Here is a 12748-nt window from a genome sequence, read left to right on the forward strand (position 1 = left end):
AAGAAAAGAAAAGGGGAGATGGAGGGAAAAGGAGAGGGAGAGAATGAGAATCACTCCTGGGTTTCTTGTTTTCATAACTGAACAGAGAATAGTGGAAGAAGACACAGTTTTCAGTGATGATAATAAATACTATTTTGCATGTATTCAGTGAAAGGACATATGAAAGTTGCCAGAAGATATATTACATATGAATCTGGATCTCAGAAGAGATAAGGACTATGTTTTACATAAGAGTGTAGTATAAAATGGTTACAGATCAGAAGGGAAATGATTATTCACTAAATGGTGCCAAGAAAATTAATGAGCAAAGATCCTCTCCTATTATTTCCACTAAAAATAATTTTCAGGTGGATAAGGTATTTTAGAAATACATATTCATGGATATGCTTTAGGTATTAGAATGGAAAAGGACTAAGAATAAAATTTAGTCACAATAAAAAATAAAAATATAAAGTCACAATTTAAAAGATCCATGAAGTTGGAGTCACAAAATCACTACTTTCATGTTGCAGAACATGATAGGTAAAATTAAAAAGAAAACAACAAATTGAGGGAAATATTTTGAACACAGATATGATAATAAAGGAGTGTCATCAACATATATGTGAGATGGGTAAATCAATATGACAAAAGTCATATTCTATCTAAGGGGATGGGGAGAAAGAACATGTCAGAAAGGTTCTAATTCAAATAAGAAAAAACATGTGACTATTTTTTGCCTGCCCTAAATCACTTTTTCCCCATCTCCTCCATTTGGGAAATGCTCCTCCTCAAATTCATATAGTTCTTTGGAGGCTCTCAACCAGATTACATTGGTCCCTGCCCACTTGGGTGGGCATGGGATCCAGACCTAGCCCATGGGAGACCTGTCATAGAGCTGACACAATGCCATGTAGGATCCGTTTGCTGGGTTTTAATATGGAGCTGAGAAAGAAAACCCTTCCCTTTTCTATGAGGTTGCTCTGCTAGAATGATTTAAACTTGGAAATTATTTACAGCCTCTCCTCTCTCCCCACACCATACATAAAGAAATCTCTGTGTATTCCCATCTCTTTGTGTCTTCCTTAATTACTTTCATAAGTGTTCTGTAGTTTCTAGAATACAGATCCTTTACCTCTTTGGTTAAGTTTATGCCTAGGTATCTTACGGTTTTCGGTGCAACTGTAAATGGGATCAATTCCTTAATTTCTCTTTCTTCAGTCACATTGTTAGTGTATAGAAATGCAACTGACTTCTGTGCATTTTGTATCCTGTCACATTGCTGAGTTAATGTACGAGTTCTAGCAATTTTGGGGTGGAGTCATTTGGGTTTTCCACATGAAGTATCATGTCATCTGCGAAGAGTGAAAGTTTGACTTCTCCTTTGCCAATTTGAATGCCTTTTCTTTTTGTTGTCTGATTGCTGAGGCTAGGACTTCTGGTACTATGTTGAACAACAGTGGTGAGAGTCAGCCTGACCTTAAGGGAAAAGCTCTCAGTTTTTCCCCATTGAGAATGGTATTCGCTGTGGGCTTTTTGTAGATGGCTTTTATGATATTGAGGTATGTTCCCTCTATCCCTACCACTTATAGATTGGAAGAATAAACATTGTTAAAATGTCTATGCTGCCCATAACAATCTACACTTTCAATGCAATCCCTATCAAAATACAATCGAAATTTTTCACAGAGCTAGAACAAACAATCCTAAAATTTATATGGAACTAGAAAAGACCGCAAATAGCCAGGGGAATGTTGAAAAAGAAAACCAAAACTGGGGCATCACAATGCCTGACTTCAAGTTATATTACAAAGCTGTGATCATCAAGACAGCACGGTACTGGCACAAAAACAGACACATAGATCAATGGAACAGAATAGAGGGCCCAGAAATGGACCTTCAACTCTACAGTCAACCAATCTTCAACAAAGCAGGAAAGAATGTCCAATGGAAAAAAGTCTCTTCAATAAATGGTGCTGGGAAAACTGGACAGCCACATGCAAAATAATGAAACTGGACCATTCTCTTACACCATACACAAAGATAAACTCAAGATGGATGAAAGACCTCAATTTGAGACAGGAATCCATCAAAATCCTAGAAGAGAACACAGGCAGTAACCTCTTCAACCTCAGCCGCAGCAACTTCTTACAAGACAAGGGAAACAAAAGCAAAAATGAACTATTGGGACTTTAGCAAAATAAAAAGCTTCTGCACGGCAAAAGAAACAGTCAACAAAACTAAAAGGCAACCTATGGAATGGGAAAAGATATTTGCAAATGACAGAACAGATAAAGGGCTGGTATCCAAAATCTGTAAAGTACTTATCTAACTCAACACCCAGAAAAACAAATAATCCAGTCAAGAAATGGGCAGAAGACATGAACAGACACTTCTCCAAAGAAGACATACAATGGCCAACAGACACATGAGAAAATGCTCCACATCACTTGCCATCAGGGAAATTCAAATCAAAACCACAATGAGATATCACCTTACACCACTTAGAATGGTTAAAAATAACAAGACAGGGAACAACAAATGTTGGCATAGATGTGGAGAAAGGGGAACCCTCTTACACTGTTGTTGGGAATGCAAGCTGGCACAGACACTCTGGAGAACATTATGGGGAGGTTCCTCAAGAAGTTAAAAATAGAGCTACCCTAAGACCCAGCAATTGCACTACTGGGTATTTACCCCAAAGATACAGATGTAGTGAAAAGAAGGGGCACCTGCACCCCAATGTTCATAGCAGCAATGTCCACAATAGCCAAATTGTGGAAGGAGCCGAGATGCCCTTCAACAGACGAATGGATAAAGAAGATACGGTACACAATGAATCATGGAACACTACATCAAAAACTAATGATGTTATGTATGGTGATTAACATAACAATAAAAAATTTAAAAAAAAGAAGATGTGGTACATATATACAATGTAATATTACTCAGTCATCAGAAACAATGAATACCCACCATTTGCATCGACATGGATGGAACTGGAGGGTATTATGCTAAGTGAAATAAGTCAAGCAGAGAAAGACAATTATCAAATGGTTTCACCCATATGTGAAATATAAGGAATAGTGCAGAGGACCATAGGGGAAGGGAGGGAAAACTGAATGGGAAGAAATCAGAGAGGGAGACAAACCATGAGAGACCCTGGAAAACAAACTGAGGGTTTCAGAGGGAAGGGAGATGGGGGTGTGGTAGCTGGGTGATGGGTAATAAGGAGGGCAGTGTTGTGATGAGCACTGGGTATTATATGCAACTAATGAATCAATGAACACTACATCAAAAACTAATGTACTATATGGCAGCTAACTGAACATAATAAAAATAAAAAACAAAATAAATTTAAAAAACAGATGAATGGATAAAGATGTTCTTCATATATACAACGGAATATTACTCAGCCATCAAAAAGGGTGAATACCTACCATTTACACTGACATGGATGGAACTGAAGGGTATTATGCTAAGTGAAATAAGTCAATCAGAAAAGACAATTATCATATGGTTTCACTCATATATGAACTATAAGAAATAGCACAGAGGATCATAGGGGAGAGGAGGGAAAACTAATGGGAAGAAATCAGAGAGGGAGACAAACCATAAGAGACTCTTGACTCTGGAAACCAAACTGAGGGTTGTGGAAAGGGAAGTGGGTGGGGGGATGGGGTAACTGGGCAATGAGCATTAAGGAGGGCATGTGATATGATAGGCACTGGGTGTTATACGCAACTAATGAATCATTGAACACTACATCAAAAAACTAATGATGTTGACTAATTAAATTTAAATTAAAATTTATGTGTAAAACAAGAAAATAAGATCAAGGTATAGAGATAAACAGAGTTAAAAGAGAGAGGGAGGAGAGAAAGAAAGAGGAGAGCAAGAGAAAGGGAGTGAACAATAGAGCAAAATCTGAGTGTAAAATTGAGTCCATGAGGCTGGAGACCAGGAGGCTGATTCCACTATTGGATATCCCAATAAACTGAGTCAATAAATTCCTTTTTTATAAAATACTTTATTATTTTTTCTGGAGCACCTGGGTAGTTCAATCAGTTAAGCATCTGCCTTTGGCTCAGGTCATGATCTCAGGGTCCTGGGGTGCAGCCCCAGGACCAGGTCCCCACTCAGTGGGGAGTCTCCTTCTCCCTCTCTCCTTCCCCCACACTCGTGCACATGCAAGCGCTCTCTCTCTAATAAATAAATAAATAAAATTGTGGTTTTAAAATTTACCACTTTAAGCAGTTTTAAATGTATAGTTCAGTAGTGTTAAATGTATTAACATTGTTGTAAAACATCTCTAGATTTTTTTCCTCTTGCAAAACTAAAACTATACTTTTTTAGTTATTTTAAGCTAGTTCTGATGGATTCCTGACACATGTAATTCAAAGAGTTCAGGTTAATAACAATATTTGAAAAATTACAAGCATACAAAAACTGAAGAAATTTAAGATAAGATTTTATCTTTTTTGTCCTTTAAATTGGCAAATTTTTTAATAAATAGTCATATTCAGTGCTTTGGGAGGGGTACTAAAGTGGATATACTTCTTAAGAAGCAGGTACAAATCTTTGAGAAGAAATGATAATGTGAATTAAGAGTTTAAAAGATTATTATCCCTTACTAACTTCAAATATATCAATCTATAAAGGAAGAAATCTGAAATATAGACTATGTATGCAAGATTTTCAAGACAGAGTAAAAAATTAAAGATAATTTAATTGACCAGTGATAGAGGAATAACAAATATAATTCTGATATAGTCATATAATACAATACTATGTGTGTATTTAAAATTATTTTGTACAATATTTAATAATGTGAAAATTTTCCCATAATGTAATATTCATCAAAAAGGCATGATGTGATCAGCACTGGGTGTTATATGCAACTAATGAATCATTGAACACTACACCAAAAACTAATGATGTACTATATGTTGGCTAATTGAATTTAAATTTTAAAAAAGGCAGGATAAAAACGTAGAGACCAATAAATCCCCATTTTGTAAATATATGTTTTTATTTAGGCATAGAAAAATGTTAGAAATAAGTATACCAAGATATTACTGCTAATTATCTCCATATGGTAATTTTATGGGTGATTTCTATTTTATCACCTCTAATTTACAAATAAATTTTTCTTTATTAGAAGAAAATTTTTTATTAAAAAATATTTTCTTAGATAAATAATAAAACATGGAGGATTTCACATTAGAAGTAAGGGAAAAATACAATCTTCTTAGAATCAGAGATGTATTTATCAGTACCCCTTTGATTGTAGATGATAGAACTGCACCTTAAACAAACTTAAGCAAGAGGGGTAATGTATTGGCTCATTTATTAGCTCAGCTGGTAACCAAACTAATTGGAGGACAAGAATGAAGTTGAATACTCAAGACATGTGGGACCAAGAAACTGATTACTGCCAAGCTTCTATCTTTTAAAACTTATAACTTCTCCCACAGATCTCTTTTCAGTATCCCAGACTTGATTTCTGACAGCAGGAAATATAATTACCAGCAGTTTCTGCATATACAGCTCCAAAAGGGATTGAGTTTGTTTCCTCTCTATTCTCAAATCCAACATCCTGGGGAAAAGCTTATATTTGGCCCATCTTGGTCAGAAGCTCATACCTGCATCCTTCAACTGTGGCTGAGAGATGTGCATTATGACTAGATTCAGAAGCCCAATCTTTGACCAAACAGTAAGCGTCAAAGAAGTAGGATTTATGTGTCACCTTCATAATCATACCACATGGATACTGCAAGAGAAAGCTACATTTACTAAGAGAAGGAGATTGCTGACTTGAGCAAACAACAGACCAGATATCCACTAAAAGTAGTTGTTTCTTCAGAGTAAAAAGAATGACCTTTAAAAGTAGTTGATACAGAAAATCTTTAGGCACTATGCAGTTGGAGAATCTATCTTGTAATAGATATAGACCTGAGAGAAAAGCAGAAAGACAAAAGACTAGGAGGCATAGGCCATTTTTTTAATCAACACATGTAAACAGTGAGGTATCTGGGAATCCCTGCTAGACCTATTAAACCTTATTTAATCAGTGAAAGAGAAAACTGAGTGGAATTTCCATTTTAAAAACACCACTTCCAAACAAATTTTAGGGAGACTGAGCATAGTGGTAGCTAGCTAGTAAACTGATAATATATGTATTGGTTTTTCAAGTGTCCAACAGAGGGCTCAAAAAAATGAATGATATAAGAGCAATGGAAATCAAAATAAAAGGCACATAAATTATCAAGTGAGATAAACTATGAGGTAAATAATGACCATTTATAAGACAATAGGAATACTGATAAACTGGTTAAGATGTATGGAGTATGTGTAAGGATATATAAAGTTCAGAGTCAATTGCACTACATCTCTGAGAATGAGACTTTTTTCCTCTGTTGAAATGGATAGGAATTGAAATTTCTAAATCTGTGTATGCAAATCCCTCATTCCGATAGAAGAGAATACAGTCATATATAAAAAGCCTCCCAAACTAAAATTTAGCTTGTAATGACTCAAATCATGTAAATGCAATGGGAATAGTATTATGTGAGCAGAAGAAAAAGGAAGAACCTGGCTAGTTACAAATGAAGATAAGAATGAATTTTAAAGAACATAGGGGTTAGACAGCCTGAAACATAGTACAAACAAAAGTCAAAAGTTAAATCTTGTGGGACCAGCCAGCACTGTCCAGACAGAAAGGTGGCCTGGTCTATGGATCCTATAGCACCAAAATCTGATATGATTAAATATTTGAATAATCCATCTAAATCCTCTTACTCTGATTCTCTGCTCATTAATGTCCTTTTCATCACCTGACTTCTCAAAAATTTCCCTATAATGAAATAGTAAGTTAGGCTTTCATGACCACTTTACTAATTTTTAACAGCAAATTGATAAATAGACATCTTGATATACATATATTTGTATCCAATGTCAATGTAGTGTCAATAGCAAGAATTCCCTTATATAATCCACTTGGACACTGAAGACATTCAATTTTAAATTCTAGACCATAGTAAATTCATCAAGTAACGTCTCCTGAGAGACAAGCAATTGGCCTTCTCTGGGAGATACTTTTTACCACACCACATGCTTCCTCCAACCAGAGGCCGTAACACAATTTCTCAGTTAAGATTCTTAAAGAACTGTATTATTTTCATCTGGGACACCTAAACAGTAGTAAGGTACCTGGAAACTGATATTGAAACTATAGAAATTTAATGTTATCTCAAGTCAGTAAGGAAACTCCATAATACTTTTGTCATTTACGAAATCCTTCTATAAGTAATAAATTGACTGCATACTTTCCCCATTGCCACCTTCATTTCTTTGTTCCTGAATGTATAGATGACTGAATTAAAAAAAGGAGTAAGAACTGCATCAAAAACAGCAAGAAATTTGTCTAAGTGTGATGTGAGGTGAGGCCAGATATAAACAAAGATACAAGGACCAAAGAACAAAATCACCACCATGACATGAGTTGACAAAGTGGAGAGGGCCTTGGATGAACCTCTTGAGGAGTGTTTCCGAACAGTGATCAGGAGAGAACTGTAGGAGACAATCAATATGAAGAATGATCCCAGAGATATAAACCCACTGTTGGCTGTGACCATGAACTCTAGACTGTAGGTATCTGTGCAGGCAAGTTTGATGAACCGAGGGAAGTCACAGTAAAAGCTGTCTAATAAATTAGGGCCACAGAATGGCAATTTTATAACAAAAACCAGCTGAATCACAGAATGGGTCAAGCCAGTTACCCATACAGCAATCAGAAGCAAAATACACATTTTTCGGTTCATAATAGTCAAATAGTGCAGAGGCTTACATATGGCAACATATCTGTCAAAGGCCATGGCAATGAGCAGCACCATCTCCACACCACCAATGACGTGAAGAAAGATTTGAGTGATACAGCTACCAAAGGAGATGACTTTACACTTTCTGAAAAGATCATAAATCATCTTGGGAGAAACGACAGAAGAAACTCCCAAGTCAATAAAGGAGAGGTTGGCCAACAGAAAGTACATGGGGGAGTGTAAGTGAGGGTTAGAAGCCACAGTGAGCATGATGAGGGAGTTTCCCATCATGCTTGCCACATAAAACGTGGAAGAGAACACAAAGAGGAGAAGTTGGATTTCCCAGGAGTTGGTGAGTCCCAGGAACACAAACTCTGACACCACAGAATGATTTGTTCCATCCATTATTTTATCAGCTAGAATGTTTCCAGATTCAAAAAGAAAGTAAAAAAGAAACTAAGAATGTTAATAAAGTTCTCTATTATAATGATTAATTATTCAAAGATATTCACACTGTGAAAACTTTCTATCCCCTTAATTCCTCCACAGGGCCATTATTAAATAAGCATTTTACCTGGTGTCACCTAAAGCACTTGAGTCACTTCCATATGCAATATCCCTAAAACCATGGCTTCCAAGACTATTCATCTATAAACAAGAAAATGAAGCAAATATGAAAACACTGTAGATGTGCATAGCAAGGATTGGAGAGGGGGTAAGGAAGGCAGTACAGTAAAACACAATGAGAAAGAGAGAGGAGGTAAGAAAGATGGCATTTGCCAGAATTCACTGGTACTATTTTAATCACAGAACAATTCTTCAGCCATTCGAGTTGTCTCATTTCTTACCCTTGCCTCAGGCACATAATATGTCTCTTAGAGTCATACCACTACCTACAATCATATTTGCAATTCACACAATGCCCACAGGGTAGCAGTAAGCATAAGACAACCAGGCATAGGGTATAGAGGTGACTCAAGAGTATGACAGGATAAAGGCAAGGGTAGATTAGATATTAATGGCACAGAGTATTTGCATGGGCACCCAGAAAGTATAAGTAAAAGTACCTAGTAGGATGGTTAGCAGCCAGAACATGACCAAGATGTACAGAGGAAGGGAGTGCTACGGGAAGTCAAGGAAGTCAAGGGAGCCAATTTGATTTATCTGTCCAGATTCTTCATAATCTCTGAAGTTTGTGAACCTTGGTTATAGCTACTGGAGCCCTAAGCTTTTGGAATTTGCTGGGGATGAAGAATCGCACACTAACATTATAATTGCCATATAACCATTGACTCTCTCCTGTCCCTTCATCAATCTTAGCTCCTTTTATCCCTCCTATCTCATCGCTCTGCTTCAAACCTTTCAAGGGTCTGGGATCCAATGCCAAGTTGGACTGTTCCCTGACCCTAATTCTAGGTGACTACATGAATCTCTCTAGTTCTTACCCATTTTTTTTTTTAAGATTCTATTTATTTGACAGAGAGAGAGAGAGACAGCGAGAGAGGGAACACAAGCAGGGGGAGCGGGAGAGGGAGAAGCAGGCTTCCCGCGGAGCAGGGAGCCCGACACGGGGCTCAATCCCAGGACCCTGGGATCATGACCTGAGCCGAAGGCAGACGCTTAATGACTGAGCCACCCAGGCGCCCCCTAGTTCTTACCCATTTTTTTGCAAGGAATACAATGTTACCACATGGAAGATATATTCTCTTGCCTGTAGGTCAAACAGTTCTGTGTCCCAAGCCCTCTTGCTCCCATAATACTTAGATGTGCTGCTAAAAGATGAAGTGATCTGGGGAAGTAGATTGTCTTCCTAGAAACATCGCCAAAGGCAAGGGAAGCAAGGGCAAAAATGAACTATTGGGATTTCATCAAGATAAAAAGCTTTTGCACAGCAAAAGAAACAGTCCACAAAACCAAAAGACAACCGACAGAATGGGAGAAAATATTTGCAAATGACATATCAGATAAAGGGCTAGTATCCAAAATCTATAAGGAACTTATCAAACTCAACCCCCAAAGAACATATAATCCAATCAAGAAATGGGCAGAAGACATGAACCGACATTTTTCCAAAGAAGACATCCAAATGGCCAACAGGCATATGAAAAAGTGCTCAACATCGCTCGGCATCAGGGAAATCCAAATCAAAACCTCAATGAGATACCACCTCATACCAGTCAGAATGGCTAAAATTAACAAGTCAGGGAACGACCGATGTTGGCGGCCAACAGACACATGAAAAAGAGCTCAACATCTTTCGGCATCCGGGAAATCCAAATCAAAACCTCAATAAGATACCACCTCACACCAGTCAGAATGGCTAGAATTAACAAGTCAGGAAACGACAGATGTTGGCAGGGATGTGGAGAAAGAAACCTACACTGTTGGTGGGAATGCAAGCTGGTGCAACTACTCTGGAAAACAGTATGGTGGTTCCTCAAACAGTTGAAAATAGAGCTACCATACAATCCAGCAATTGCACTACTGGGTATTTACCCCAAAGATACAAATGTAGGGATCCGAAGGGGAACGTGCACCCCAACATTTATAGCAGCAATGTCCACAATAGCCAAACTGTGGAAAGAGCCAAGATGTCCATCGACAGATGAATGGATAAAGAAGATGAGATATATATACACACACACACACACACACACACACACACACACACACACACACACACAATGGAATATTATGCAGCCATAAAAAGGAATGAGATCTTGCCATTTGCAACGACATGGATGGAACTGGAGGGTGTTATGCTGAGTGAAATAAGTCAATCAGAGAAAGACATGTATCATATGACCTCGCTGATATGAGGAATTCTTAATCTCAGGAAACAAACTGAGGGTTGCTGGAGTGGTGGGGGGTGGGAGGGATGGGGTGGCTGGGTGACAGACATTGGGGAGGGTATGTGCTCTGGTGAGCGCTGTGAATTGTGCAAGACTGTTGAATCACAGATCTGTACCTCTGAAACAAATAATGCAATATATGTTAAGAAAAAAAAAGAAAAGAAGAAGATAGCAGGAGGGGAAGAATGAAGGGGAGTAAGTCGGAGGGGGAGACGAACCACGAGAGACGATGGACTCCGAAAAACAAACTGAGGTTTCTAGAGGGGAGGGGGTTGGGGGGATGAGTTTGCCTGGTGATGGGTATGAAAGAGGGCACATTCTGCATGGAGCACTGGGTGTTATGCACAAACAATGAATCATGGAACACTACATCAAAAACTAATGATGCATGGTGATTAACATAACAATAAAAAATTTTTTTAAAAAAGAATAAAAAGTAAAGGTGGCACCTGGGTGGCTCAGTCGTTATGCATCTGCCTTCGGCTCAGGTCATGATCCCGGGGTCCTGGGACTGAGCGCTGCATCGAGCCCCCCCATCGAGCCCTGTATCGGACTCCCTGCTTCTCCCTCTCCCACTAGCCCTGTTTGTGTTCCCTCTCTCGCTCTCTCTCTGTCAAATAAATAAAATCTTTAAAAAAAAAAGAATAAAAAGTAAATAAAGGTACATGAATGCACAAAAAGCCTCACACCTGGAACTGAAAGGAAAGAGCAAGAGAAACCTAGCAATAGAAAAAAATTTTACCTGGTGTCATCCCAAAGCTTTGTCTTTTAATATGTATACTTACATGTATACTTATATATGCACATGTACACACACCTCAGTGGTGCATGATGAGTGAAATCAGTCATAAAAATATTATCCCACAAATCTCATGAGTGATTACCTAGTCCAAATTAATCATTTACAATTGAGATTAATCATTTACAAATGAGAAAACAGTAGTCTAGTGAGGAACAAACAACTAGTTATAGAGAGAGGATCTGGGTTTTCTAGTCCACATATGGCTTCAGATTCTACATGCTAGAAAAATCATAGAAGTGAGAAGAGATATGCCAAACCTAGATCTACTCGGTCCAAAATAGTAGCCACTAGTTACATACGGTTATCAAATGAAATTAAAAATCTATTTCCTTGGTTGTACTAGCCACATTTCAAGTGCTCAATAGCCTTATCTAGCTAGTGGTTAGGGATAGGATAGTGCAATACAGAACATTTCCAATCACTACTCAACCCTTAAAGGTAATTCAAAATCCCATTTCCTCCATGAAAATTTTCCTAGTAACTCTATTTTATATGTAGCTCTTCTCTTATTCCTAGAAGTCATGAAACTTAAATTTTAATTGAAAAATAATTATCCACATAAAAATAAACCACAATATATAGTACCATAGGAGACATAAACCAGATGTCTACTCTTGGCCAGGAAAGATACACAAGAGTCCAGGAAATTCAGAGACAACTTTACAAAGGAGAAAGGTCTTGTGAGTTTTGAAAAAGCAACTTTAGGAGTTTAATAAGTTGAGAGGGGAGAGGAAAGCATTCTGAAAAGACATAATAACTGACTGCTTATTTAGAGCAAATCAGTTCTTACTAATCATAACTCCTCAATGGTTTCAATTTTATAGATTTTTCCCTTCTCAAAAATATTGTAAGTTTGAGAAAGAAAAGGACCATTTCTTCTGGCTCTTGTGTTTCCTAAAATGCAATTAATACTTCTCTGAAGTAAAGCCACTTTCTCTGGTCCATAATTTTTCACAGTTCCTGTTTTTTTAGTCTACCATCTTTTTCTATGAAGTCCAGCATGCACAAAAGAAGTCTCCAAATTCAAAACTAAGCCTTAACACATTTCCCAATCACTCCCAAGAGAATGCCTGGTATTCTTGCTATAAACTTCCAGCTGGGGAGTAGGAAAGCCTCATCTCAAGACTTATAATGGTCCATGGTTTAACTTCATGAAGTTTTAGAAAATAAGAAGAAGCATGTAAAAGGAAAAGAAAAGGTTGGGGAAGCAATAGTTCCAATAGCAGCCAGGATAGCAGGAAATTTATGCAGTTTCTATTTTCCAGGCCTCATGATATAATAGTAATCATCTTCCA

At 37.6% G+C, this 12748-nt stretch overlaps 1 protein-coding gene across 1 annotated transcript; it reads right to left on the reverse strand.

The window, feature by feature from the left end:
• Window positions 1-7268: 7268 nt before the first annotated feature.
• On the reverse strand, window positions 7269-8204 carry LOC112833071 (olfactory receptor 4F3/4F16/4F29-like). The gene has a single exon (XM_025884031.1). It carries the CDS (start codon window positions 8202-8204, stop codon window positions 7269-7271), a length of 936 nt encoding a protein of 311 aa, XP_025739816.1.
• Between the last annotated feature and the right edge of the window lie 4544 nt (window positions 8205-12748).

The sequence above is a fragment of the Callorhinus ursinus genome, unplaced genomic scaffold (assembly GCF_003265705.2).
Source record: "Callorhinus ursinus isolate GAN/ISIS: 27379988/994484 unplaced genomic scaffold, GSC_fseal_2.0 scaffold25, whole genome shotgun sequence".
Classification (NCBI taxonomy): Eukaryota; Metazoa; Chordata; class Mammalia; order Carnivora; family Otariidae; genus Callorhinus; species Callorhinus ursinus.

What these genes read in the sequence shown, in the direction of transcription:
- LOC112833071 (XM_025884031.1), bottom strand. Translation starts at nt 8,204, where the DNA reads ATGGATGGAACAAATCATTCTGTGGTGTCAGAGTTTGTGTTCCTGGGA.